The sequence below is a fragment of the Triticum aestivum genome, chromosome 3B (assembly GCF_018294505.1).
Source record: "Triticum aestivum cultivar Chinese Spring chromosome 3B, IWGSC CS RefSeq v2.1, whole genome shotgun sequence".
Lineage (NCBI taxonomy): Eukaryota > Viridiplantae > Streptophyta > Magnoliopsida > Poales > Poaceae > Triticum > Triticum aestivum.
In genome coordinates, this window is record NC_057801.1 from 595584881 (window position 1) to 595611435 (window position 26555).

General features: G+C 48.6%; 1 protein-coding gene across 3 annotated transcripts; it reads right to left on the reverse strand.

The window, feature by feature from the left end:
• Positions 1–5334: 5334 nt before the first annotated feature.
• On the reverse strand, positions 5335–9539 carry LOC123071159 (ABSCISIC ACID-INSENSITIVE 5-like protein 2). 3 transcript variants are annotated; one of them, XM_044494663.1, is made up of 4 exons: positions 9301–9539; positions 8268–9241; positions 7989–8060; positions 5335–5739 (listed from the first exon to the last, which is right to left on the reverse strand). In XM_044494663.1, exons 2-4 carry the CDS (start codon positions 9144–9146, stop codon positions 5659–5661), a joined length of 1032 nt encoding a protein of 343 aa, XP_044350598.1. In that variant the 5' UTR covers positions 9147–9241; positions 9301–9539; the 3' UTR covers positions 5335–5658. The 3 variants fall into 3 exon arrangements, with proteins under 3 accessions (XP_044350598.1, XP_044350600.1, XP_044350597.1); XM_044494665.1 differs by having other exon boundaries at positions 8268–9248; XM_044494662.1 differs by having other exon boundaries at positions 8268–9539.
• Between the last annotated feature and the right edge of the window lie 17016 nt (positions 9540–26555).

The window sequence follows — 26555 nt, forward strand, 5'->3', positions numbered from 1 at the left end:
TGCAGGCTTCCCGGAGGTACCGTGTATTTGACACAGTCTATCCAGAATCTTGTTGAGGTTGGATAGCTCGTCACTGTTATCCTTTAAGGGCAGTGTTTTGTTGTTCGGCCGAGAGCTTTTGAATCCGGCGTTGACCGCCGTACTATTTGGGCCATTCTCCTTGTTCCGGCGCTGATCTTTTTTGCGTCGTGATTTCCCATTTCCATCCCTGATTTCAGGTGTACTCGGGTCGCTGGTGCTGCATCTCGCCAACCAGCTGTCTTCCCCCACGCAAAAGCGGGTCATGAGACTTGTTAGTGCGGCCATTGTTCTTGGTTTTTCCTGGCCGAGGTGTCTGGCGAGCCATTCGTCTCGGACGTTGTGTTTGAAGGCTGCTAAGGCTTCAGCGTCCGGACAGTCGACTATTTGGTTCTTTTTAGTGAGGAACCTGTTCCAGAATTTGCGTGCTGATTCTCCGGGCTGTTTGGTTATGTGACTTAAATCGTCTGCATCCGGAGGCCGGACATAAGTCCCCTGAAAATTTGCTCGAAACGCATCCTCGAGCTCTTCCCAACTCCCAATCGTATTTTCTGGGAGGCTTTTAAGCCAATTCCGGGCCGGCCCTTTGAGCTTGAGGGGAAGGTATTTTATGGCATGGAGATCGTCTCCTCTTGCCATGTGTATGTGTAGGATATAATCCTCAATCTAGACTCCGGGGTCTGTTGTTCTGTCGTATGCCTCTATGTTTATGGGTTTAAATCCCGCTGGAAATCCATGATCCAGCACCTTGTCGGTGAAACATAGTGGGTGTGCGGCGCCCCTGTATTTGGGTGTGCCGTTGTCTTCAAATGCTCGGCTGGTTGTGTTACTTCCTGGAGTCTTCTTTTTTGTCCCATAGATAGACCTGGCCGGGTTATCCTTTTTCTAAAGATCTTTATGCTGATCATATGCCGGCTTGTGTGTGGCGGCCCGTGTTGCTCTTGGCCTGTCATCTGGTCGTCTATCCGGCCAGGCAGCCCCTTTCTTTTTTGACTGCGGGGGCTCGAAGGCCTCCTCGTCAAATTTCGGCAGCAGCTTGCGCTTCGGGTAGCTCTTTGTCTGGTGACTAGTGCCATATTTATCTGCGGTGTTGAGTACTTTGCTCCATCTCATTCTGAGTGTGTCTTCCGCTTTTTTGAGCTTCCGCTTTTGCTTCTTCAAACTTCTTGCAGTGGCGACGAGCCTGTTATGGAGATTCATATGCTCTGGTGATGTGAGATCGTCTTCGCCGGGGATGGGTTGCTTGTCCGGTTCATGTCCGGCTGGCTGCTTGTTGACGTGTGCGTCGTCCACTGCTTCGCCCTGCTCTAGGGCCGGGTCCATATGGGTACCGTTTTTGTTGATGCCGGTCTTCGGGCGGCGCTTGCGTCGCCGCTTTGTTTGTCTGTTGGGGGAGTTGTCCTTCGCCACGTCCCGTTTTCCTCATTGTCGCTTCCTTTTGGTGTGTCCACCATGCATACGTTGTGGGATGGGGTGGCTTTCCTGTGCCCGTTAGGCGCTGGTTCTTGGTCGTCCCCGGCATCGTCGTCCATACCGTCGATGTCCTCGGAGTCGTAGTCTAGCATGTCAGTTAAATCGTCGACAGTGGCTACCAAGTGGGTGGTGGGTGGGCTCTGAATTTCTTCGTCGTCCGCATCCCAACCGTCCTGGCCGCAGTCCGGCCAGGCCTCTCCTGATAACGAGAGGTACTTTAGCGAACTCAAGATGTCGCCAAAAGGTGAGTGTTGAAAGATGTCCGCCGCGATAAACTCCATGATCGGCGCCCAATCGGATTCGACTGGAGGGGGCGCGGGAGGTCCGGAGTCCGGCAAGGAGTCTGGCACCTCGGAGTCACGAGCTTCATGGGGGAAAGATCGGTGTTCGGCTCTATCGCCGTGGAGGTTGCAGCCCCCGAGGTGGTGTCTAGGCATCCATCCTCGATCTGCGGAGCTGGCTCCGAATTGAAGATCGGAGTGGTTTCGAGTGCGGCCTCCAGGGTACTGTCCGGCGGCAGAGCTAAATCATGCTCGACGTGACAATGCGGCACGCTCGGCTGTGGCTTGAATCCGTCGAAGATCAAGTCCCCGCGGATGTCAGCCGTGAAGTCCAAACTTCCAAATCTGACCTGACGGCCAGGGGCGTAGCCTTCGATCTGCTCCAGCTGGCCAAGCGAATTGGCCCGCAGTGCGAAGCCGCCGAATACAAAGATCTATCCGGGGAGGAAGGTCTCGCCCTGGACTGCATCGTTGTTGATGATCGAAGAAGACATCGAGCCTGTCGGTGACGACACAGAGGAACTCTCAATGAAAGCACCAATGTCGGTGTCAAAACCGGCGGATCTCGGGTAGGGGGTCCCGAACTGTGCGTCTAGGCGGATGGTAACCGGAGACGAGGGACACGATGTTTTTACCCAGGTTCGGGCCCTCTTGATGGAGGTAAAACCCTACGTCCTGCTTGATTAATATTGATGATGTGGGTTACAAGAGTAGATCTACCACGAGATCAAGGAGGCTAAACCCTAGAAGCTAGCCTATGGTATGATTGTTGTTCTTCCTATGGGTTAAAGCCATCCGGTTTATATAGACACCGGAGAGGGCTAGGGTTACACAGAGTCGGTTACAATGGTAGGAGATCTACATATCCGTATCGCCAAGCTTGCCTTCCACGCCAAGGAAAGTCCCATCCGGACACGGGACGAAGTCTTCAATCTTGTATCTTCATAGTCTTGGAGTCCGGCCGATGATGGTAGTTCGGCTATCCGGACACCCCCTAGTCCGGGACTCCCTCAGTCCACATGCTTAATGTTCGATAACGATTGTTATTATGAGTTTATGTGTTTTGATGTACCAAAGATAGTTCAGAGTCCCAGATGTGATCACGGACATGATGAGGAGTCTCGAAATGTTCGAGACAAAAATATTGATATATTGGACGGCTATATTCGGACACCGAAAGTGTTCCGGATGATTTCAGAGAAAACCGGAGTGCCGGAGGGGTTACCGGAACCCCTCGGGGAAGTATTGGGCCTTAGTGAGCCTTAGGGGAGAGAGAGGGCAGCAGCCCAGGAGGTGCCCCCTCAAGGGGAGTCCGAATTGGACTAGGGGAGGGGGGCGCGGCCCCTCTTTCCCTCTCCCTCTCCCTCTCCTTCCTTCCCCCTTCCCCTCCTAGTTGGACTAGGAAAGGAGGAGTCCTACTACTACTAGGAGGAGGACTCCTCCTCCCCTCCTTGGCGCGCCCCAAGGGCCGGCCGGCCTCCCCCCTTGCTCCTTTATATACGCGGGCAGGGGGGCACCCAGAGACACACAAGTTGACATTGTTTAGCCATGTGCGGTGCCCCCTCCACAGTTACACACCTCGGTCATATCGTCGTAGTGCTTAGGCGAAGCCCTGTGCCGGTAACTTCACCATCACCGTCACCACGCCGTCGTGTTGACGAAACTCTCCCTCGGCCTCAACTGGATCAAGAGTAGGAGGGACGTCCCCGAGATGAACGTGTGCTGATCGCGGAGTTGCCGTACGTTCGGTGCTAAGATCGGTCGGATCGTGAAGACGTACGACTGCATCAACCGCGTTGTCATAACGTTTACGCTTTCGGTCTACGAGGGTACGTTGACACACTCTCCTCTCTCGTTGCTATACATCACCATGATCTTGCGTGTGCGTAGGAAAAATTTGAAATTACTACGTTCCCCAACACTCCTCTTGTTGATCGCAGAACGGATATGCACATTGGTGTGGGAGCCCTCTTCAGGCCAATCTATCGAACGTCCAACATTTGTTGGTGAGCGCGAACCATGCGGAGAGCCAGCAACATAATGGCGCTCCCGTTTCCCAAGTGAAAGCTGGTTGCGGTGGGAGATACCTCCGAAGCTTCAAGCTTGGCCGCGTAGGCAGACTTGGCGAAGAAGAGGCCATTTTTCTCCCACGACCACCTTAACTGGCCCCGCTGTTGCATGCCTAACCGCGCCACCGCCACCATAGGCCACACATCCAGGAAATTGCGTCAATGTTTCGGCTTCGATTGACGCCACCACATCCCTTCCCAAGTTTCATCTGATAAAGCCTCAAGGACTGTGTGTGTCGACTTGATTCTCTCGGGCACTCTCGTGTAAACTTGTGGGGCAAGTTCCTCTAGCCGAAATCCATCGGGTGATCTACCCTCCCAGAAGAGGGTGTCGCGCCCTGTCGCCCAATGTGAACCTCGTTGCAGCTCGCAAGATTTCCTTTGATTCACAGTTTTGGGGTCATGCTTTTGTTTTATTTTAGAAAAAAAAAAGCAGTTTTGGGGTCATGATTTCTGTCCGGCGACGATGACTCGCACACGATCCTTGTGTATGGCGACATTTGATGCGGCGGACGTTGTTCTCTTCCTCGGATGCGCAACCATCTGTGATTCGCTGCTTCAGGTTACGGTGCCACTTGCAGGGGAGCTTCAAGTGCCTCACCTCGGCCGGGGCGGGGCGGGGGATGCGAGACTCAAGCAGATACGTACTGCACTGTGGTGGTGTAAACCGCAGCCAACCAAACCGGCGGTAAATGGCATCATCGTCCAGCAACGCTCTCCACTTCTCCCAAGGAGTGCATCTGATTGGAGTGAAGGGACATCCACGTATATTCGCACTCTGTGTACTGCACCTTTAGACCGTCGTGTGCTCATAACCAGCCAGGGTTCAAAAGAACTCAAAGCACATTCCATGAGGAGTGAAAGTTTGAAACGCACCACAAGCCCTGAAACTACGCGAGTGGCACGGTGAGCAGCCATTATTCTGGCGCACAAGAGGAAGCAGTGCAGCATGCAAAGCCAAAGACCCCCCGTTGGATCCAACTTATACGGCATTGAGGAAGGTTCCATTAAGGACTACGTAGTTTGTTTGTTTTTTTTGAAACTGAGGCAAAAGATTTGCCTCGTCATTAACTAGGGAGAGAAGAGAGTTTTACAACCAGCAGCAGAGCAGATAAACAGCATCTCGTGCATTGCATGTTATGATGCACGGCGTCCAGGATAAGCAAGTTCCACTGACCAGCATAGTGTACAACATCCAGGATAAGCAGGTTTCACTGACCAGCATAGCAATGATGTGCATAGGAATGCAGCCATATCATAAGAATCTGATTTACTTATTTTCAGAATTTTGTTTGGCCCAAACGTATTTTGGCCAAGTTGGTCATTGAAAGCCTACATGGCTTTGAAAACGGAGTCAAGAGGCGGAAGCAATATCAAGAAACCGAATCGCATTGAACTGTTTCATGTGAATTCTTCACATTCCAAATGTCTTGTATCCTGCGGTCGTTCACCTGAGTCAGAAGTATTCAGGCAAATGTAACTTGCACTTCTCGGAAGGAAAAAGGACAGCAAATTGCATACCGCTCTGCATTTACATGAAAGAGCAGCCCATGTCAAGAAAGCTCCGATAACTTTAAAATGAGTCCAGCAGATTTACATACTAGGCTGGTGGCAGGGCCTCCGCACACAGGTAAATAAAAGTGCCAAGTGCTAACACAGCACATGCTAGGCTCCCGCTGATCTACACACCGGAAATCACTGGGCAAGGATAAAGCCAAAAAGGAACTCCCAGGCTCGCAAACGATTCTAAACCGAAGAGGCAAACCTTACGAGCGCCGCCACTTTAAAATCTACAAGGCAAAGTATTCTGGACACAGTCAGAAAGCGGCCGAGCATGTTCTCCTGAGTTGGTACTTGGGTTCTGGTAGAGGCACCGAGCAAAGCATCATGTTCAACTCCTGAAGATAGGGCAGAAAAAGGTCAGCATGTCAATGTTATGCATGGAAGATTCGCTAATAGCATCAGAGTGGATAAACATTTGGCTGAAAGCAGGATTAGACAGGAAATAAGCACAAGAAATTTGTTGACAGATTGTTAATTAACCCCTGGTGCCACAACCCTTGTATCAGTGATAAAGGACTACCATGTACTCCCTCCGTTCCTAAATATTTGTCTTTTTAGAGATTTCAAATGAGTACCACATACGGATGTATATAGACATATTTTAGAGTGTAGATTCACTCATTTTGCTCCGTATGTAGTCACTTGTTGAAATCACTAGAAAGACAAATATTTAGGAATGGAGGGAGTATTCCGTACTATTTTTCGCCACAAAAGAGAAATAATGTACTGAAATTATGCAGTACAAGAAAATGAAATGTGAGTTCTATAAACATGTTTCAATCTGACAGATCCCTCCTAATCTTAAAGCACCTAAAATAAATCATTCCACTCAATTACCACTTACAATCATAGTATAGCTAATGCATCTCTACAACTAAAACCTGAACCCACAAAATGGTGCAGTAATCAAATCTACACTTCCATAGAAGCAGACAGAGTCAATACATGATACATATCCGGATATCTCTCACTCACAAGATTGGGCTTCTTTGATTCAAAGGATTTGCGAAGGAATTTTGGAGAATTCTAATCTTTAGGAATTTTTCCTATGTGGGTTGTTTGATTCGTAGGATTGCAAACCATAGGAATTTTTCCTTAGGATCAGTTGCACTAGGTTTCATGGGAAATTTTGCATCTACTCCAATTTCTTTGAAAGAATCCTCGGTTTTTCCTGTGCACAATCAAACATCCTCACAATCCTGTAGTATTGAAGATGACATGCCACTCTATTCGTACGTTTTTCCTATTCCCGAATTTTGGAAATCATGCGAATCATAGAAGCCCTAAACGATGGTGGTCATATAATCTTTTAGATAAACTGATGATGCAGAGACTGGATAAAACCTCGTTTTCCCTTGCAACACCACTATTTCTAACATCACATACCATGTTAGCACTGTGATATTATTTTTCAGTCACGCTCTTGAAGTGTCCCTAAAGGCTCTATGCTCCCTAGGAATAGAGCTCTGGGAGAGCTCCTGTGGTTTAATTCTTGGAGTTGACCTCATATGTCAGTGAAAGGTCGCGGTATGGGCCCCTCCTGTCCCTGCAACCGCTGTTCCTGGGTTAGTCAAACTCCTCCCTGCGCCGCTTGTCGTTTCGCTCCCCTCCATTTTCCGCACGCCCAGGTTTCTCTCTTCGACTCCCCTATCTTTCCAGGAATATGGTAACTAATCCCACAGAATAACTGAGCACCAGGTACATAATATCCTGCTGACCGTAACCTGACATATCCATGGTAACAAATCCTCCCTCTCTCTCTAAAAAAACAACAAATCCTCCCGTGTAGACATTCCTAATCAGGAGTATCTCACATAATGCATAACCCTGCTGATTATATATGCATTCCCATAATCAGATGTATATCTTTTTTCAGGGCAATCAGGAGTATAAAACTCTTGTAATATGTATTTCCCTTTTATCACTCTTATACATTATCAGGTCTATGTCATCCGGAAAATCTACAGCAGACAGTTCCTGGTTCCTACCTCTCTATTGCAACCTATAACTGAAGTAGACTCTACCTTTAGAGCTAGACCGCAGACTTATTGTGCTAAAATTTCTAATGCAGGGAGCAAATCAGAAGTGTTCATTAGAATATCCAACAAGAACTTAATACAGTTCTCTCATGAAATCAAATGAGCCCCTATTGTCTTCTAGTTTTTCTTTTTCTACCATGTAATTCATATTAGCACAGTGCAGCCTTATTTGGTCATGTAAATTGAGGTAAATGCAGTAAACTCCAATATCCAATAGAAAAGTGGTAGCCTCGTAGTTCATTGTACATTAACCTATTAATATAATAAACCAACAGGTCGAATTGTCCATTGTACACCAGATTGTTCCTATCCCACCCAGTAATGGCTGGGCCCCAGTAGTGGAAGCAGATACATAGGATTATAGTATGATACTCTCATACCCGTACACCAAAAGGGGGTAGCTTAAGTGCTTAACAGTGCAAACTATGAAACTGACACCACCTGCCAATACGAGCAATCACATTTATTCCCTGCTACTTATCAGGTAGTCCAACTTCCACTGAAAAGTGTGGCATTTCAGTAAACTTGTATTGAAAAGAAAATACCTTTTGCTTCTTTAGCCTCTCATTCTCCTCTTCCAAACGGGATACCTTGTTTTCGAGTTCATTAGTGTAGGCCTGTTGCAAATACAATGTAAGTGATACTGACCCTAAGACAATTATGGAAAAGTAAAGTAAGCCTATTGTAACATTTTTCAGATCACAGATCACAAGAAAAGCCAAATTCAAACAAGTACCGTTGATAACCCTTCATGAATCTTTATCTATAGTTCCATTGCTATAAAGAAAGAATTAGAGGGAAAAAAACAGAGAGGTGAAATATACCTGCTTCCTAGCCCTTGAACGGGCAGCCGACTCCCTATTCTTGATCATCCTCTTCTGCCTTCTCTCCACAAACTTATTGGGGACATCTCCTGATACACCACGCTTTCTCCCAGGTGTCTGAGAATCAGAGATTGGACTGATCATTGGTGATGTACTCTGTCCATCAGAGTAAGCAGACCCCAGAGTGGCACCAGGGCCAACAACATTCAGTGGCTGAGGGACTAACTGAATGGGCATATAAGCAGCTGGCACAATTTGTTGCACATGCTGATGAGTGTTGATGGCTGAAGCTGCAATCTGCTGCTGGTACTGGCCTAACCACTGTGCCCCAGATGTCAAATCGGTGGCTCCAGCTGCTGTGGCACCTCTCCCCATCAGACCCAAATTGCCAACATCGCTCGTGTCCTTGAGAAATCCCTGGGAAACAACCCCTGCTTGGACCAAGAAATCCTCGAGTGTCATCTCCCCGAGCGTGGGCTGCCTCTCCCGCTTGCGCCGACCACTCCCCTGGACACTCCTCTTGGGTGTCTCCTGGATGCCCTTCCACACCTCATCCACCGTCTTCTTGCTGAGCTCGGTCGGCATGGTGATGCTGCCCTGGCGCAGGAGGCTTGAGCTCGGCACACACTGGCTGGTGGTCGCGCCATCGGGCTCCAGGTCGTCAGGAAACACGGTCCTGAGCAGCTCGTCGAGGTTCATGCTCTGCAGGGGCTCTCCCAGATGGTTCTGCACCTCGTCGAGGGTGAGGCTGTACAGAGACCCCTGCCTCGCCAGGCTCTGCACCTGGCCGCGCTGCGATGTGCCGGCGTCGCCGCGCCCCGGCTGTGACGTGCCGGCGTCGCCACGCCCCTGCTGTGACGCCATTTTCCGACTCCCCATGAGCACGCAATCCTACCTCCGCCCGATTTCTGCCGCGGCGAGACCTCGGGGTTCAGGGGGCGGATCTAGGGTGTGCCGGATGCGCGCCGGCGCGCCTAGGAACTGCGGGGGTCAGTGTGGTATAACGAATCACAGGGTGAAAACAAGCTCGTACCTCAGAACCCAATGGCTAGAGATTGAGGGCGGGGTGGACTGGAGACAGCAGGGGCGCGATGCCGCGGTGGGGAAGGGCGCGGACGGCGGTGGCGACGACGCGCGTGAGAGGCGGAGGGGTTGGGGGGCGTGGGATTGAGGCGGCGGGCGGTGGCGCTAGGCTCCGGCGTACGGCGCGGCGGCGGGAGAGATTTCAAGGTGGGCTGGGTCGGGTGGGTAGGTCGCTGTGGAGAAGAGAGACGAAGGTATGGGACTGTGGCGTGGCAGAAATACATAAACAGAAGTAATTTATGGCCTCTTTGTTCAACAATCACACTGGTTAAGAGTTGGAGTAAAAGTTGAGAGGTCAGTGATGGTGACCAAGTTTACATGTAATCATTGTCAGCGGTCTCGCTAGTCTAGTTTAGTTATTAATGAGATTGACCGTCTTTCCTGTAAAAGAAAAGGTTGCTACTAGTTTTTCCTTCAAGATCAAAAGGGTTTTATCCTGTCATGGTAAAGTTACAATCTTTGGCAAGAGATTCTCAACAGCAGGGGGTCCTTTGCCGAGCCACACAACCGTAGCTCGCTCAGAGCGACTATAGCTTGCCAGGCAATCTACAACACTATTTTGTGACCTATGAAGTTTCGGTAGAAGAAAAACCCTATCGATCATTAGAGCCTTGACTTGAGCCACTAACTGACCTAACATCGATCGATCTAAACTAGAATTTGAAAGACAAGATAAGGCAGTCGATGGATCTGACTGAACCAACACCAAAAGCTTTGTATGTTGTCTAGCAAGCACTATATCAATCATCAACATATGTATGTCTGTCTGTCGACCTTCACTCCAGTTAAATAGATATCGATAAACTGTAAAGATGACCGAGCCGTCATGTCTCCAGAGGATCACATCCACTACCGCAATGCCATCCTCCTCCGGGAAGGAACCATCTAAGGACAAAGTCGTCATATTATTCGGAGGTGCAGGCCACTGTACTAGTTTTAAGGGTGTGTACAACAATACTAGTATTCTAGAAGCACCACATGAAACAAATATTAAGGTGGAGGAGAGAGAAATCAAAAGAAAAGGCTTGCCTCTCTTGATTAAAAGATGATCACTAATGAATTACACATTGATAATTAGGCATGTAAAGATCTCTTATGCACACGGTGCCGAGAGCACAACTTGATGGGGTTACCAAGCTACTCAACGACACCCAGAGTAGGAGGCGTTTTCGATATCCTTTGTGGCAGTGATTGTCGGTGTAAAAACTGGCAGATCTCGGGTTGGGGGGGCCCAAGTTGTGCGTCTAAGGACGATGGTAACAATGGACGAAGGACACAGTGTTTACCCAGGTTCGGGCCCTCTTAATGGAGGTAAAACCCTACTCCTACTTGATTATATTCGAAGGGTATAGGGGTTACAAGAGTTGATCTACCACGAGATCATATTGGCTAGCCTAGTAATGTTATGATCCTGCCTTTGGTCTAACTCTTCGGTTTATATAGATATCGGAGGGGCCTAGGGTTATATAAAGTCGGTTTAACAAAAAGGAAATAGCATATCCAGACACCTAAACTTGCCATCCACGTATACAGGAGTCCCTACCGGACACGAGAGGTAGTCTTCTGTCTTGTATCTTGACGGCCATCAGTCCGGCCCATATCCAATAGGCCAGACGCACGAGGACCCCTTAGTCCAGGACTCCCTCAGTAGCCCCTGAACTAGTGTTCAATGACAACGTGTTCGGCGTGCAGATTATTTTCGGCATTGCAAGGCGGGTTCCTTGAATAATACACATCAGCTTTCCTCCGTAAGAGAATTGTATCCGGCTTTGCATAATTAACACAACCCTTAGCCACGAAGGCAGGATATATAAAAATAAGAATGGTGCCTTTTACTGACAACTTTTTTCGGCGAAGCGTCAGACTTGACCCTTCGACATTTTGAACCGTTTTCACACTCTGCGTTCCGTGTTTTGAGGCCAAGCCCCATTGGCCCGTCCTGTCAAAGCAGAGATCGTGCCCACTTAATACGGGATTGCTCATCAATAAGATTTGGGTAATCCAATCGTTTACAACGCACGCTTTCATTGGGAATAGGCGAGCTTCAAGGCGCAAGTGGGGGGACGGTTGGCATTTTTACTGCCTATAAGAGGGCAATGGATTTCTCCTTTCTCCCCCACACCTTCCAGTCTCCTCAGCCTTCCAATCTCCCAAGCTCTTAGCGCCCGAAATGTTTTCGTCTTCCTCACCACCACCACCACCTCCTCCGACCATGGCCGAATCCGGTTCCCAAGGCAAGTGGGAGGCGTCCTTCGTCACGGAGAAGGAGATAAAGGATCCCCGGAGTGCGGGATACCTAGCCGCCACCATCGCGCACAGGCTTCCCCCCAAGGGTCAAATCATTCCAACTCCGGAGCCCGGCGAAAGGGTCGTCTTCCTTCCCCATTTCCTTGGAGGGTTAGGTTTTCCACTCCACCCATTCGTCCGCAGCCTTATGTTCTACTACGGGCTATATTTCCATGATCTAACCCCGAACTATTTCCTCCACATCTCGGCGTTTTCGTCGTGTGTGTGAGGCTCTTCTCCGCATTCACCCACACTTCAGCATGTGGCTGAAAGTCTTCAATGTGAAGCCGAAGGTGGTCGATGGGCAACAGGCGAACTACGGCGGGGCCATGATCAGCAACCTGCCCAACGCCACATGGCCCAAGGGGGCCTTCGTCGAGACCGTCAAGATCTAGCAACAAGAGTGGTTTTATATCACTGAGCCACGCCACACCAAGTGGGCAGCGATTCCGGAGTTCAGATCCGGACCCCCCATGAGGCTCATCTCCTGGACCGCAAAGGGCCTCGATTGGGGGTCTCGGACGGAGGTGCAAACACTACGAACGCGTATCACCAACGTGCTGAGCAAAAACATTGGTCTAACCAAGGTGGTGCAGATTATGCTCTTCCACCGCATATTCCCCTGCCAGCGTCGGACTTCCCCCATGTGGGAGTTCAATTCGGAGGAGCCGCAAACTCTGCAACAATTCCTTGGCACGACGCACGAGGGAATGTGGAAGCTACTCTTCAAGGCGCAGAAGAGCTGGCCCATGGAGACCGAAGACGTTGGCCTTGACGCCAAGAATCCGGCGACTCCGGTAAGTGTTGATTTTCCAAAGACATATCTGGTTTATGTATGCGATCGATATGAAACTTATCGGCCCACCTTTCTGCAGGGCTGGACCAAGAAGTCGGAGCGGATTAAGAGTCCGGCTTCGTTGCCCGAAGACCCAGTCACTCCTCAACTGGAGGAGATGCTGGTCCCGGCTCCCTATCAGGCGCCGGAGAAGAAGACCAAGAAGAAGGGCAAGGGACCCAAGGACGGGCCATGTCGCAAAGGTCCTTCGGACGCAGTGTTCGAAGATACCGAGGTCATCTCCTCTCACGAGGAAGATGAAGACGAAAAGGAGGAGGAGGAAGTGGAGAGCGACTCCCCCACGCAAGACGAGGAGGATGAAGAGGATAGCCATCGAGAATCCGGAGGGAGCGACACCCAAGAGGGGGAAGATAACCTTCTCGGTTAGTTTGGACTCGGAGTCCGAACACAACCTGAAGAGGGCCCCAAGGGAGAAGCCCCTGGCCAAAACGTAAGTATCAAAAGCTTACTCATTCAATTTTTGCTTAATCTGCCTCTATTATATGACATATCTTCATTTGTCTTTCAGCCCTCCGCGCGATATCCCGAACCCCTCGACTTCGTCAGGGAATTCTATGTCGCCCGAAGAGGTGGAGAGTGACGGACCATCGCATGCCTTCTCCCCCCTTGCCATGGAGGACACGGAGGTGTCTTCTCAAAGGACATCTCCTGGCCGAGGAGGAGTGGACGAGGCCGTCCAGAAGGCGCCTGAGGGTAACATCTCAGATGCCGTAGAGCGGGGCACGGCTACCCCTGAGGGATTCCTGGATAAGGGGGTATCCGGACAGCCGGACTATGTACTTTGGCCGGACTGTTGGACTATGAAGATACAAGATTGAAGACTTTGTCCCTTGTCCGGATGGGACTCTCCTTTGCGTGGAGGGCAAGCTTGGCGATTCGGATGATAGATCTCCTTCTCTATAACCGACTCTGTGTAACCCTAGCCCCCTCCGGTGTCTATATAGACCAGAGGGTTTAGTCCGAAGAAGAACAACAATCATACCATAGGCTAGCTTCTAGGGTTTAGCCTCTACGATCTCGTGGTAGATCAACTCTTGTAATACTCATATCATCAAGATCAATCAAGCAGGAAGTAGGGTATTACCTCCATCGAGAGGGCCCGAACCTGGGTAAAACATCGTGTCCCCAGTCTCTTGTTACCATTAGCCTTAGACGCACAGTTCGGGGCCCCCTACCCGAGATCCGCCGGTTTTGACACCGACATTGGTGCTTTCATTGAGAGTTCCTCTGCGTCGTTGCTATAAGGCTTGATGGCTCCCCCAACCTTCAACAACGCAGTCCAGGGCGAGATTTTTCTCCCCGGACAGGTCTTTGTTTTCGGTGGCTTCGCAGTGCGGGCCAACTCGCTTGGCCATCTGGAGCAGATCGACAGCTACGCCCCTGGCCATCAGGTCAGGTTTGGGAACTTGAATTACATGGCCGATATTCACGGAGACTTGATCTTGGATGGATTCGGGCCTACGTCAGGAGCGCCAGACAGTCGCGACGAGCACGACTTAAATCTGCTGTCGGACAGTATTCGGGATATCGCCCCTACTACGTCTCCGGACCTAAATCCGAGGCAGATCGCGTCGTCCAAGGACGGGTGGATGGACCCCGCCACGGAGGCCGCATACTCTTCGGCAGTAGAGCCAAACACAAACTCCGTCGTTAAGGAGATCTGCGTCATCGGACCCCCGGACTTGTGTCCGGATGTGGGTTCCGAACTGCGCGCGCCCGGACCCATCGAGTCCGATTGGGCTCCAGTAATGGAGTTCACCGCCACGGATATCTTTCAGCACTCCCCCTTGGGTGAAGCACTTAATTCATTAAAGTCTCTCTCCTTGACAGAAGACTCTTGGCCGAACTATGTCCGGCCCGAGTGGGACACAGAGGACGAAGAAAATCGCCTCCCACCCACCACCCACTTCATAGCCACTATCGATGACCTAACAGACATGCTTGATTTCGAATCCGACGACATCGATATTATGGACGTCGACGCAGGGGACGATCTGAAACCACCGCCCACGGGGCGCTGGACCGCCACTTCATCATATGACATCTACATGGTGGACATGCCTAAGGAATACAACAGTGACAAAAAGGACACAATGGAGGATAAACCCCCCGGACAAAAACAAAAACGACGACGCAGGTGCCGCTCTAAGTCCAGTCACAGTAAAAATAGCGATAACAGCACAAGGAAAAATGACACTTCGGTTGACTCCGAAGGCAACAATATGGACCCAGCAATGGAGCAAGAAGAGCCAGGCCATGCCGAACAAACGCCCGATCACAGCGATCCTGAGGGTCGAATTCATCAAACTCCCCATGGAGGGGAGGACAGTCCGGTTGACGATGCATTTATCATCCCGGAAAAACGCTTGGAACAAGATAACCTCCGCAGAAGGCTTATGGCCACGGCGAGGAGCCTAAAGAAGTAGAAGCAAAGGCTTAAAGCTGCGCAGGATACGCTCAACCGAAGATGGAATAAGGTGCTAGACACTGAAGGAAAATGCGGCGACGATCATCACACAAAGAGCTACCCAAAATGCAAGCTGCTACCCGAATTTGACGACGAGGCCGCAGCTCCCATTCCGCCAAAGAACAGTATGGCCATTCGGCCGGACAAACCACTTCATGGCCGCGATAGAGCAGCCACTGATACCGCACACGATTTACGTGAGCTCCTGGACAAAAAGGCCAGTGCGGCCAGGTCCATCTACGGATCCAAAGGACATGCTCCGACGTGGGATTATGGTCACCAGAACAATCACACTGATCGAATACCAGTTCGGTATCAACACCGGACACAACAACAGTCGGCAGCATGCCGCGACATGTCTAGATACAGAGGGTTGCGCACCCTCTGTGCTTCACCGATGAGGTGCTGGATCATGAATTTCCACAGGGATTCAAACCCGTGAACATAGAGGCATATGACGGAACGACAGACCCTGGGGTCTGGATTGAGGATTTTATCCTTCACATACACATGGCTCGTGGGGACGACCTCCACGCCATCAAATACCTTCCCCTCAAGTTGAAAGGACTAGCTCGGCATTGGCTGAAAAGCCTCCCCGAAAACTCAATTCGGAGTTGGGAGGAACTTGAGGACGCTTTCAGGGCCAATTTCCAAGGGACCTATGTCCGACCTCCGGATGCACACGATTTAAGCCATATAATACAACAACCCGGAGAGTTAGCCCGTAAGCTTTGGAACAGATTTCTCACTAAGAAGAATCAAATTGTTGATTGTCCGGATGCCAAAGCCTTAGCGGCCTTCAAACATAGTATCCGGGACGAGTGGCTTGCCAGGCACCTCGGCCAAGAAAAGCCAAGGACAATGGCGGCCTTAACAAGCCTTATGACCCGCTTTTGTGCGGGCGAAGACAGCTGGTTGGCCCGTAGAGGCACCAGTGACCCAGGCACATCCGAAATTCGAGATGGCAACGAGAAGCCACGGCGCACTAAGCACAAGCGTCGGAACAATGACGATAGTCCGGACAACATGACGGTCAACGCCGGATTCAGGGGCTCTCGACCCGGTCAAGGAAAGAAGCCATTTAAGGGCAGTAAAGAGGGACCGTCCGGCCTGAATAAAGTCCAGGGACAGATTGTGCCAAATCCATGGCACCTCCGAAAAACCTGCAAATCATACTCACAAAGAATGTTGGGTCTTCAAGCAGGTCGGCAAGTTAAACGCCGAACACAAGGGAAGGGAAATGGCAAGCGAAGACGAGGATGAGCCTCGCCAGCCGAACACGGGGGGACAGAAAAAATTCCCACTAGAAGTCAAAACAGTAAACATGGTCCACGCAACTCGCACAGAGTTCGTTGCCCCCAAATTCAACCCCTGGGCGGCCTGCCCGATCACTTTTGATCACAGGGACCACTCGGCCAGTATCCGGCACGGAGGATCGGCTACCTTGGTGCTCGACCCAATAATTGATGGATACCATCTCACTCGAGTCCTAATGGACGACGGCAGTAGTCTTAATCTGATATATCAGGACACCGTCCGCAAGATGGGGATCAACCCATCCAGAATAAGCCAAAGTAACACCACCTTTAACAGAGTGATACGAGGCGTTGAGGCCCACTGCTGGGCCTCCCTCGTATTAGAGGTGACATTCGGTTCTCCCGACAACTTTAGAAGCGAGGAACTACTCTTCGACATCGCTCCCTTCAGCAGCGGTTATCATGCATTACTCGGAAGAACGGCCTTCGCTTGCTTTAACGCAATACCGAACTACGCCTGCCTTAAACTTAAGATGCCCGGTCCACGTGGCGTCATAACCGTTAGCGGAAACACAGAGCAATATGCGGCGGCTCTTGTAGCTGGACATTAAGCGGCCTCTCCCACCAGAACGCATGATCGGTCGTCAAGACCACGGACACGGTTAGACGAGTCCAGTGCACCATCTTCGACAATAGCCCGGATAAACCTGAGCTGGGTGCTATACATATATCACCATAAATGATACCAGGGGCTGCAAACATGTAATAAAGCCCACAATTCGGCTTGCCTCATCAATAGGCAAATATCTCGCATTTCTAACATCCATTGAGAATAACTAACTTCTCGCACGCTTACTCTTTCACATGAGTTTTTGTTTTTACAGACACTATTCGTGCGACACCCTTCCATGATACGGCACAACGGAGACAAAGGCGCAGACGTGCAGCAGGGCCCCGCTCAAAGGTTTCTCTTTAGATTAAGCCCCTGTGTAAACCTTATTTACTGCCTTTTGTTGCTTGACATTGGGCCTACAAGTGCACAGGTTTGTAGGACAGTAGCAAATTTCCCTCAAGTGGATGACCTAAGGTTTATCAATCCGTGGGAGGTGTAGGATGAAGATGATCTCTCTCAAACAACCCTACAACCAAATAACAAAGAGTCTCTTGTGTCCCCAACACACCCAACACAATGATAAATTGTATAGGTGCACTAGTTCGGCGAAGAGATGGTGATACAAGTGCAATATGGATAGTAGATAAAGGTATTTGTAATCTGAAATTATAAAAACAGCAAGGCAACTAATGATAAAAGTGAGCGTAAACGGTATTGCAATGATAGGAAACAAGTCAAAGGGTTCATACTTTCACTAGTGCAAGTTCTCTCAACAATAATAACATAGATAGATCATATAACAATCCCTCAACATGCAACAAAGAGTCACTCCAAAGATACTAATAGCAGAGAGAAAACGAAGAGATTATGGGTAGGGTATGAAACCACGTCAAAGTTATCCTTTTTGATCTATCTATTCAAGAGTTCATAGTAAAATAACATGAAGCTATTCTTTCCGCTCGATCTATCATAGAGTTCATACTAGAATAACACCTTAAGACACAAATCAACCAAAACCCTAATGTCACCTAGATACTCCATTGTCACCTCAAGTATCCGTGGGCATGATTATACAATATGCATCACACAATCTCAACCAACACAAAGTACTTCAAAGAGTGCCCCGAAGTTTCTACCGGAGAGTCAAGACGAAAACGTGTGCCAACCCCTATGCATAGGTTCATGGGCGGAACCCGCAAGTTGGTCACCAAAACATACATCAAGTGGCACATGATATCCCATTGTCACCACAGATAAGCACGACAAGACATGCATCAAGTGTTCTCAAATCCTTAAAGACTCAATCCGATAAGACAACTTCAAAGGGAAAACTCAATCCATTACAAGAGAGTAGAGGGGGAGAAACATCATAAGATCCAACTATAATAACAAAGCTCGCGATACATCAAGATCGTGCCATAGAGAGAACACGAGAGAGAGAGAGATCAAACACATAGCTACTGGTACATACCCTCAGCCCCGAGGGTGAACTACTCCCTCCTCGTCATGGAGAGCGCCGGGATGATGAAGATGGCCACCGGTGATGGGTTCCCCCTCCGGCAGGGTGCCGGAACGGGTTCCCGAGAGGTTTTTGGTGGCTACAAAGGCTTGCGGCGACGGAACTCCCGATCTATCTTCTTTTCTGGTGTTTTTAGGGTACGTAGGCTTATATAGGCGAAAGAAGTCAGTCGGGGGATCCTCGAGGGGCTCATGAGAGGGTAGGGCGCGCCCGGGGGTGGGCACGCCCCCTATCTCGTGGCCTCCTCGAGGATCTTCTGATGTGAACTCCAAGTCTCCCGGATCATATTCTTCCTAAAAACCATGCTCCCGAAGGTTTCATTCCGTTTGGACTTCTTTGGTATTCCTTTTCTTCGAAATACTGAAACAGGCAATAAAACAGCAATATGGGCTGGGCCTCCGGTTAATAGGTTAGTCCCAAAAGTAATATAAAAGTGTATAATAAAGCCCTTAATCATTCAAAACAGATAATAAAATAGCATGAATGCTTCATAAATTTTAGATACGTTGGAGACATATCACTGGACATTAAGCGGCCTCTCCCACTAGAACGCATGATCGGTCGTCAAGACCACGGACACGGTTAGACGAGTCCAGTGCACCATCTTCGACAACAGCCCGGATAAACTGAGCTGGGTGCTATACATATATTGTTGGAAATATGCCCTATAGGAAATAATAAAAGCATTATTATTATATTTCCTTGTTCATGATAATTGTCTTTATTCATGCTATAATTGTGTTATCCGGAAATCGTAATACATGTGTGAATAACAGACACCAACATGTCCCTAGTGAGCCTCTAGTTGACTAGCTCGTTGATCAACAGATAGTCATGGTTTCCTGACTATGGACACTGGATGTCATTGATAACGAGATCACATCATTGGGAGAATGATGTGATGGACAAGACCCAATCCTAAACATAGCACAAGATCGTATAGTTCGTTTGCTAGAGTTTTCCAATGTCAAGTATCTTTTCCTTAGACCATGAGATCGTGTAACTCCCGGATACCGTAGGAGTGCTTTGGGTATGCCAAACGTCAAAACGTAACTGGGTAACTATAAAGGTAGACTACAGGCATCTCCGAAAGTGTCTGTTGGGTGACATGGATCAAGACTAGGATTTGTCACTCCATATGACGGAGAGGTATCACTGGGCCCACTCGGTAATGCATCATCATAATGAGCTCAGAGTGACCAAGTGTCTGGTCACGGGATCATGCATTACGGTACGAGTAAAGTGACTTGCCGGTAATGAGATTGAACAAGGTATTGGGATACCGACGATCGAATCTCGGGCAAGTAACATATCGATAGACAAAGGGAATAGCGTACGGGATTGATTAAATCCTCGACATCGTGGTTCATCCGATGAGATCATCGTGGAGCATGTGGGAGCCAACATGGGTATCCAGATCCCGCTGTTGGTTATTGACCGGAGAGTCGTCTCGGTCATGTCTGCTTGTCTCCCGAACCCGTAGGGTCTACACACTTAAGGTTCAGTTACGCTAGGGTTGTAGGGATATGTATATGCAGTAACCCGAATGTTGTTCGGAGTCCCGGATGAGATCCCGGACGTCACGAGGAGTTCCGGAATGGTCCAGAGGTAAAGATTTATATATGGGAAGTCCTGTTTCGGGCATCGGGACAAGTTTCGGGGTTATCGGTATTGTACCGGGACCACCGGAAGGGTCCCGGGGGTCCACCGGGTGGGTCCACCTGTCCCGGGGGGCCACATGGGCTGTAAGGGGGTGCGCCTTGGCCTAATGGGCCAAGGGCACCAGCCCCACATAGGCCCATGCGCCTAGGGTTTGAGGGGGAAAGAGTCCTAGGAGGGGAAGGCACCTCCTAGGTGCCTTGGGGGGGAGGGAAACCCCCTTGGCCGCCGCACCCCCTAGGAGATTGGATCTCCTAGGGCCGGCCACCCCCCTTGGCCCTCCTATATATAGTTGGGGAGAGGAGGGACTTCATACCTGAATGCCTTGGCCTTTGGTTGCCTCCTTCTCCCTCCCCAACACCTCCTCCACCTCCATAGTGCTTAGCGAAGCTCTGCCGGAGTACTGCAGCTCCATCAACACCACGCCGTCGTGCTGCTGCTGGTGCCATCTCCCTCAACCTCTCCTCCCTCCCTCGCTGGATCAAGAAGGAGGAGACGTGGCTGTTCCGTACGTGTGTTGAACGCGGAGGTGCCGTCCGTTCGGCGCTGGTCATCGGTGATTTGGATCACGTCGAGTACGACTACATCATCACCGTTTTTTTGAACGCTTCCGCTCGCGATCTACAAAGGTATGTAGATGCATCTAATCACTCGTTGCTAGATGAACTACTAGATGATCTTGGTGAAACGAGTAGGAAAATTTTTGTTTTCTGCAACGTTCCCCAACAATGGTATCAGAGCTAGGTCTATGCGTAGTTCTTCTTGCGCGAGTAGAACACAATTTGTTGTGGGCGTAGATTTGTCAACTTTCTTGCCGTTACTAGTCCTTTCTTGCTTCAGTGGTATTGTGGGATGAAGCGGCCCGGACCAACCTTACACGTACGCTTACGTGAGACCGGTTCCACCGACTAACATGCACTAGTTGCATAAGGTGGCTGGCGGGTGTCTGTCTCTCCTACTTTAGTTGGAGCGGAATCGATGAACAGGGTCCTTATGAAGGGTAAATAGAAGTTGACAAATCACGTTGTGGCTTTAACGTAGGTAAGAAGACGTTCTTGCTAGAACCCTAATTCAGCCACGTAAAACTTGCAACAACAATTAGAGGACGTCTAACTTGTTTTTGCAGCAAGTGGTTTGTGATATGATATGGCCAAAGTTGTGATGAATGATGAATGATCTATATGTGATGTATGAGATGTTCATGCTATTGTAATAGGATTCACGACTTGCATGTCGATGAGTATGACAACCGGCAGGAGCCATAGGAGTTGTCTTTATTCTTTTAATGACCTGCGTGTCATCGAGAAACGCCATGTAAATTACTTTACTTTATTGCTAAACGCGTTAGCCATAGTAGTAGAAGTAATAGTTGGCGAGCAACTTCATGGAGACTCGATGATGGAGATCATGATGATGGAGATCATGGTGTCAAGCCGGTGACAAGATGATCATGGAGCCCCAAGATGGAGATCAAAGGAGCTATGTGATATTGGCCATATCATGTCACGTTTATTATTTGATTGCATGTGATGTTTATCATGTTTTGCATCTTGTTTACTTAGAACGACGGTAGTAAATAAGATGATCCCTCACAATAAATTCAAGAAGTGTTCCCCCTAACTGTGCACCATTGCGACAGTTCGCTGTTTCAAAACACCACGTGATGATCGGGTGTTTTATTCAGACGTTCACATACAACGGGTGTAAGACAGATTTACACATGCAAACACTTAGGTTGACTTGACGAGCCTAGCATGTACAGACATGGCCTCGGAACACAGAAGACCGAAAGGTCGAGCATGAGTCGTATAGAAGATACGATCAACATGAAGATGTTCACCGATGTTGACTAGTCCGTCTCACGTGATGATCGGACACAGTCTAGTTTAACTCGGATCATGTAATACTTAGATGACTAGAGGGATGTCTAATCTAAGTGGGAGTTCACTAATAATTTGATTAGTTGAACTTAATTATCATGAACTTAGTCTAAAATCTTTGCAATATGTCTTGTAGATCAAATGGCCAACGTAGTCCTCAACTTCAACGCGTTCCTAGAGAAAACTAAGCTGAAAGACGATGGCAGCAACTATACGGACTGGGTCCGGAACCTGAGGATCATCCTCATAGCTGCCAAGAAAGATTACGTCCTACAAGCACCGCTTGGTAACGCACCCGTTCTCCCTGCAGAACAAGATGTTATGAATGCTTGGCAGGCACGTTTCGATGACTACTCCCTCGTTCAGTGCGGCATGCTTTACAGCCTAGAGCCGGGGCTCCAAAAGCGTTTTGAGAGACATGGAGCATATGAGATGTTCGAAGAGCTGAAAATGGTTTTCCAAGCTCATGCCCGGGTCGAGAGATATGAAGTCTCCGACAAATTCTTCAGCTGTAAGATGGAGGAAAACAGTTCTGTCAGTGAGCACATACTCACTATGTCTGGGTTGCATAACCGCTTGACTCAGCTGGGAGTTAATCTCCCGGATGATGCGGTCATTGACAGAATCCTCCAGTCGCTTCCACCAAGCTACAAGAGCTTTGTGATGAACTTCAATATGCAGGGGATGGAAAAGACCATTCCTGAAGTATTTGCTATGCTGAAATCAGCAGAGGTAGAAGTCAGGAAGGAACATCAAGTGTTGATGGCCAATAAAACCACTAAGTTCAAGAAAGGCAAGGGTAAAAGGAACTTCAAGAAGGACGGCAAGGAGGTTGCCGTGCCCGGCAAGCAAGCTGCCGGGAAGAAGCCAAAGAATGGACCCAAGCCCGAGACTGAGTGCTTTTATTGCAAGGGAAGCGGTCACTGGAAGCGGAACTGCCCTAAGTACTTAGCGGATAAGAAGGCCGGCAAAACAAAAGGTATATGTGATATACATGTAATTGATGTGTACCTTACTAGTGCCCGCAGTGGCTCCTGGGTATTTGATACCGGTGCAGTTGCTCACATTTGTAACTCAAAGCAGGGGCTGCGGAATAAGCGGAAACTGGCAAAGGACGAGGTGACGATGCGCGTCGGGAATGGTTCCAAGGTCAATGTGATCGCCGTCGGCACGCTACCTCTGCATCTCCCTTCGGGATTAGTTTTAAACCTTAATAATTGTTATTTAGTGCCAGCTTTGAGCATGAACATTGTATCGGGATCTCGTTTAATTCGAGATGGCTACTCTTTTAAATCTGAGAATAATGGTTGTTCCATTTTTATGAGAGATATGTTTTATGGTCATGCTCCTATGGTGAATGGTTTATTCTTTATGAATCTCGAACGTGATGCTACACATATTCATAATGTGAGTACCAAAAGAAGTAAGGTTGATAATGATAGTCCCACATACTTGTGGCACTGCCGCCTTGGTCACATAGGTGTCAAACGCATGAAGAAGCTCCATGCTGATGGACTTTTAGAGTCTCTTGATTATGAATCATTTGACACGTGCGAACCATGCCTTATGGGTAAAATGACCAAGACTCCGTTCTCAGGAACAATGGAGCGAGCAACCGACTTATTGGAAATCATACATACTGATGTGTGCGGTCCGATGAGTGTTGAGGCTCGCGGTGGCTATCGTTACGTTCTCACTCTCACTGATGATTTAAGTAGGTATGGGTATATCTACTTAATGAAACACAAGTCTGAAACCTTTGAAAAGTTCAAGGAATTTCAGAGTGAGGTTGAAAATCAACGTGACAGGAAAATCAAGTTTCTACGATCAGATCGTGGAGGAGAATACTTGAGTCACGAGTTTGGGGCACACTTAAGAAAATGTGGAATAGTTTCACAACTCACGCCGCCTGGAACACCTCAGCGTAATGGTGTGTCCGAACGTCGTAATCGCACTCTGTTAGATATGGTGCGATCTATGATGTCTCTTACCGATTTACTGCTTTCTTTTTGGGGCTATGCTTTAGAGACTGCCGCATTCACTTTAAATAGGGCTCCGTCGAAATCCGTTGAGACGACACCGTATGAATTATGGTTTGGGAAGAAACCTAAGCTGTCGTTTCTAAAAGTTTGGGGATGCGATGCTTATGTGAAGAAACTTCAACCTGAGAAGCTCGAACCCAAGTCGGAAAAATGCGTCTTCATAGGATACCCAAAAGAAACTATTGGGTACACCTTCTACCTCAGATCCGAAGGCAAGATCTTTGTTGCCAAGAATGGGTCCTTTCTAGAGAAAGAGTTTCTCTCGAAAGAAGTAAGTGGGAGGAAAGTAGAGCTTCATGAAGTATTACCTCTTGAACCGGCAAATGGCGTAACTCAAGAAAATGTTCCTGAGGTGCCTGCACCGACTAGAGAGGAAGTTAATGATCAAGATACTTCTGATCAAGCTCCTACTGAGATTCGAAGGTCCACAAGGACACGTTCCGCACCAGAGTGGTACGGCAACCTTGTCTTGGAAATCATGTTGTTAGACAACGGTGAACCTTCGAACTATGAAGAAGCGATGGCGGGCCCGGATTCCGACAAATGGCTAGAAGCCATGAAATCCGAGATAGGATCCATGTATGAAAACGAAGTATGGACTTTGACTGACTTGCCCGTTGAACGGCGAGCCATAGAGAATAAATGGATCTTTAAGAAGAAGACAGACGCGGATGGTAATGTGACCATCTATAAAGCTCGGCTTGTCGCTAAGGGTTATCGACAAGTTCAAGGGGTTGACTACGATGAGACTTTCTCACCGGTAGCGAAGCTAAAGTCCGTCCGAATCATGTTAGCAATTGCCGCATTCTACGATTACGAAATATGGCAAATGGACGTCAAAACGGCATTCCTTAATGGTTTCCTTAAGGAAGAATTGTATATGATGCAGCCGGAAGGTTTTGTCGATCCTAAGAATGCTGACAAAGTGTGCAAGCTCCAACGCTCGATTTATGGGCTGGTGCAAGCATCTCAGAGTTGGAACATTCGCTTTGATGAGATGATCAAAGCGTTTGGGTTTACACAGACTTATGGAGAAGCCTGCGTTTACAAGAAAGTGAGTGGGAGCTCTGTAGCATTTCTCATATTATATGTAGATGACATACTTTTGATGGGAAATGATATAGAACTCTTGGACAGCATCAAGGCCTACTTGAATAAAAGTTTTTCAATGAAGGACCTTGGAGAAGCTGCTTATATATTAGGCATCAAAATCTATAGAGATAGATCGAGACGCCTCATAGGTCTTTCACAAAGCACATACCTTGATAAGATATTGAAGAAGTTCAATATGGATCAATCCAAGAAGGGGTTCTTGCCTGTGTTACAAGGTGTGAAATTGAGCTCAGCTCAATGGCCGACCACGGCAGAAGATATAGAAGAGATGAGCGTCATCCCCTATGCCTCAGCCATAGGTTCTATTATGTATGCCATGCTGTGTACCAGACCTGATGTTAACCTTGCCGTCAGTTTGGTAGGAAGGTACCAAAGTAATCCCGGCAAGGAACACTGGACAGCGGTCAAGAATATCCTGAAGTACCTGAAAAGGACTAAGGAAATGTTTCTCGTTTATGGAGGTGACGAAGAGCTCGTCGTAAAGGGTTACGTCGACGCTAGCTTCGACACAGATCTGGATGACTCTAAGTCACAAACCGGATACATGTATATTTTGAATGGTGGGGCAGTAAGCTGGTGCAGTTGCAAGCAAAGCGTCGTGGCGGGATCTACATGTGAAGCGGAGTACATGGCATCCTCGGAGGCAGCACATGAAGCAATATGGGTGAAGGAGTTCATCACCGACCTAGGAGTCATACCCAATGCGTCGGGGCCGATCAAGCTCTTCTGTGACAACACTGGAGCTATTGCACTTGCCAAGGAGCCCAGGTTTCACAAGAAGACAAGGCACATCAAGCGTCGCTTCAACTCCATTCGTGAAAATGTTCAAGATGGAGACATAGAGATTTGTAAAGTACATACGGACCTGAATGTAGCAGATCCGTTGACTAAACCTCTCCCTAGAGCAAAACATGATCAACACCAGAATTCCATGGGTGTTCGATTCATCACAATGTAACTAGATTATTGACTCTAGTGCAAGTGGGAGACTGTTGGAAATATGCCCTAGAGGCAATAATAAAAGCATTATTATTATATTTCCTTGTTCATGATAATTGTCTTTATTCATGCTATAATTGTGTTATCCGGGAATCGTAATACATGTGTGAATAACAGACATCAACATGTCCCTAGTGAGCCTCTAGTTGACTAGCTCGTTGATCAACAGATAGTCATGGTTTCCTGACTATGGACACTGGATGTCATTGATAACGAGATCACATCATTAGGAGAATGATGTGATGGACAAGACCCAATCCTAAACATAGCACAAGATCGTATAGTTCGTTTGCTAGAGTTTTCCAATGTCAAGTATCTTTTCCTTAGACCATGAGATCGTGTAACTCCCGGATACCGTAGGAGTGCTTTGGGTATGCCAAACGTCACAACGTAACTGGGTGACTATAAAGGCAGACTACGGGTATCTCCGAAAGTGTCTGTTGGGTGACATGGATCAAGACTGGGATTTGTCACTCCGTATGACGGAGAGGTATCACTGGGCCCACTCGGTAATG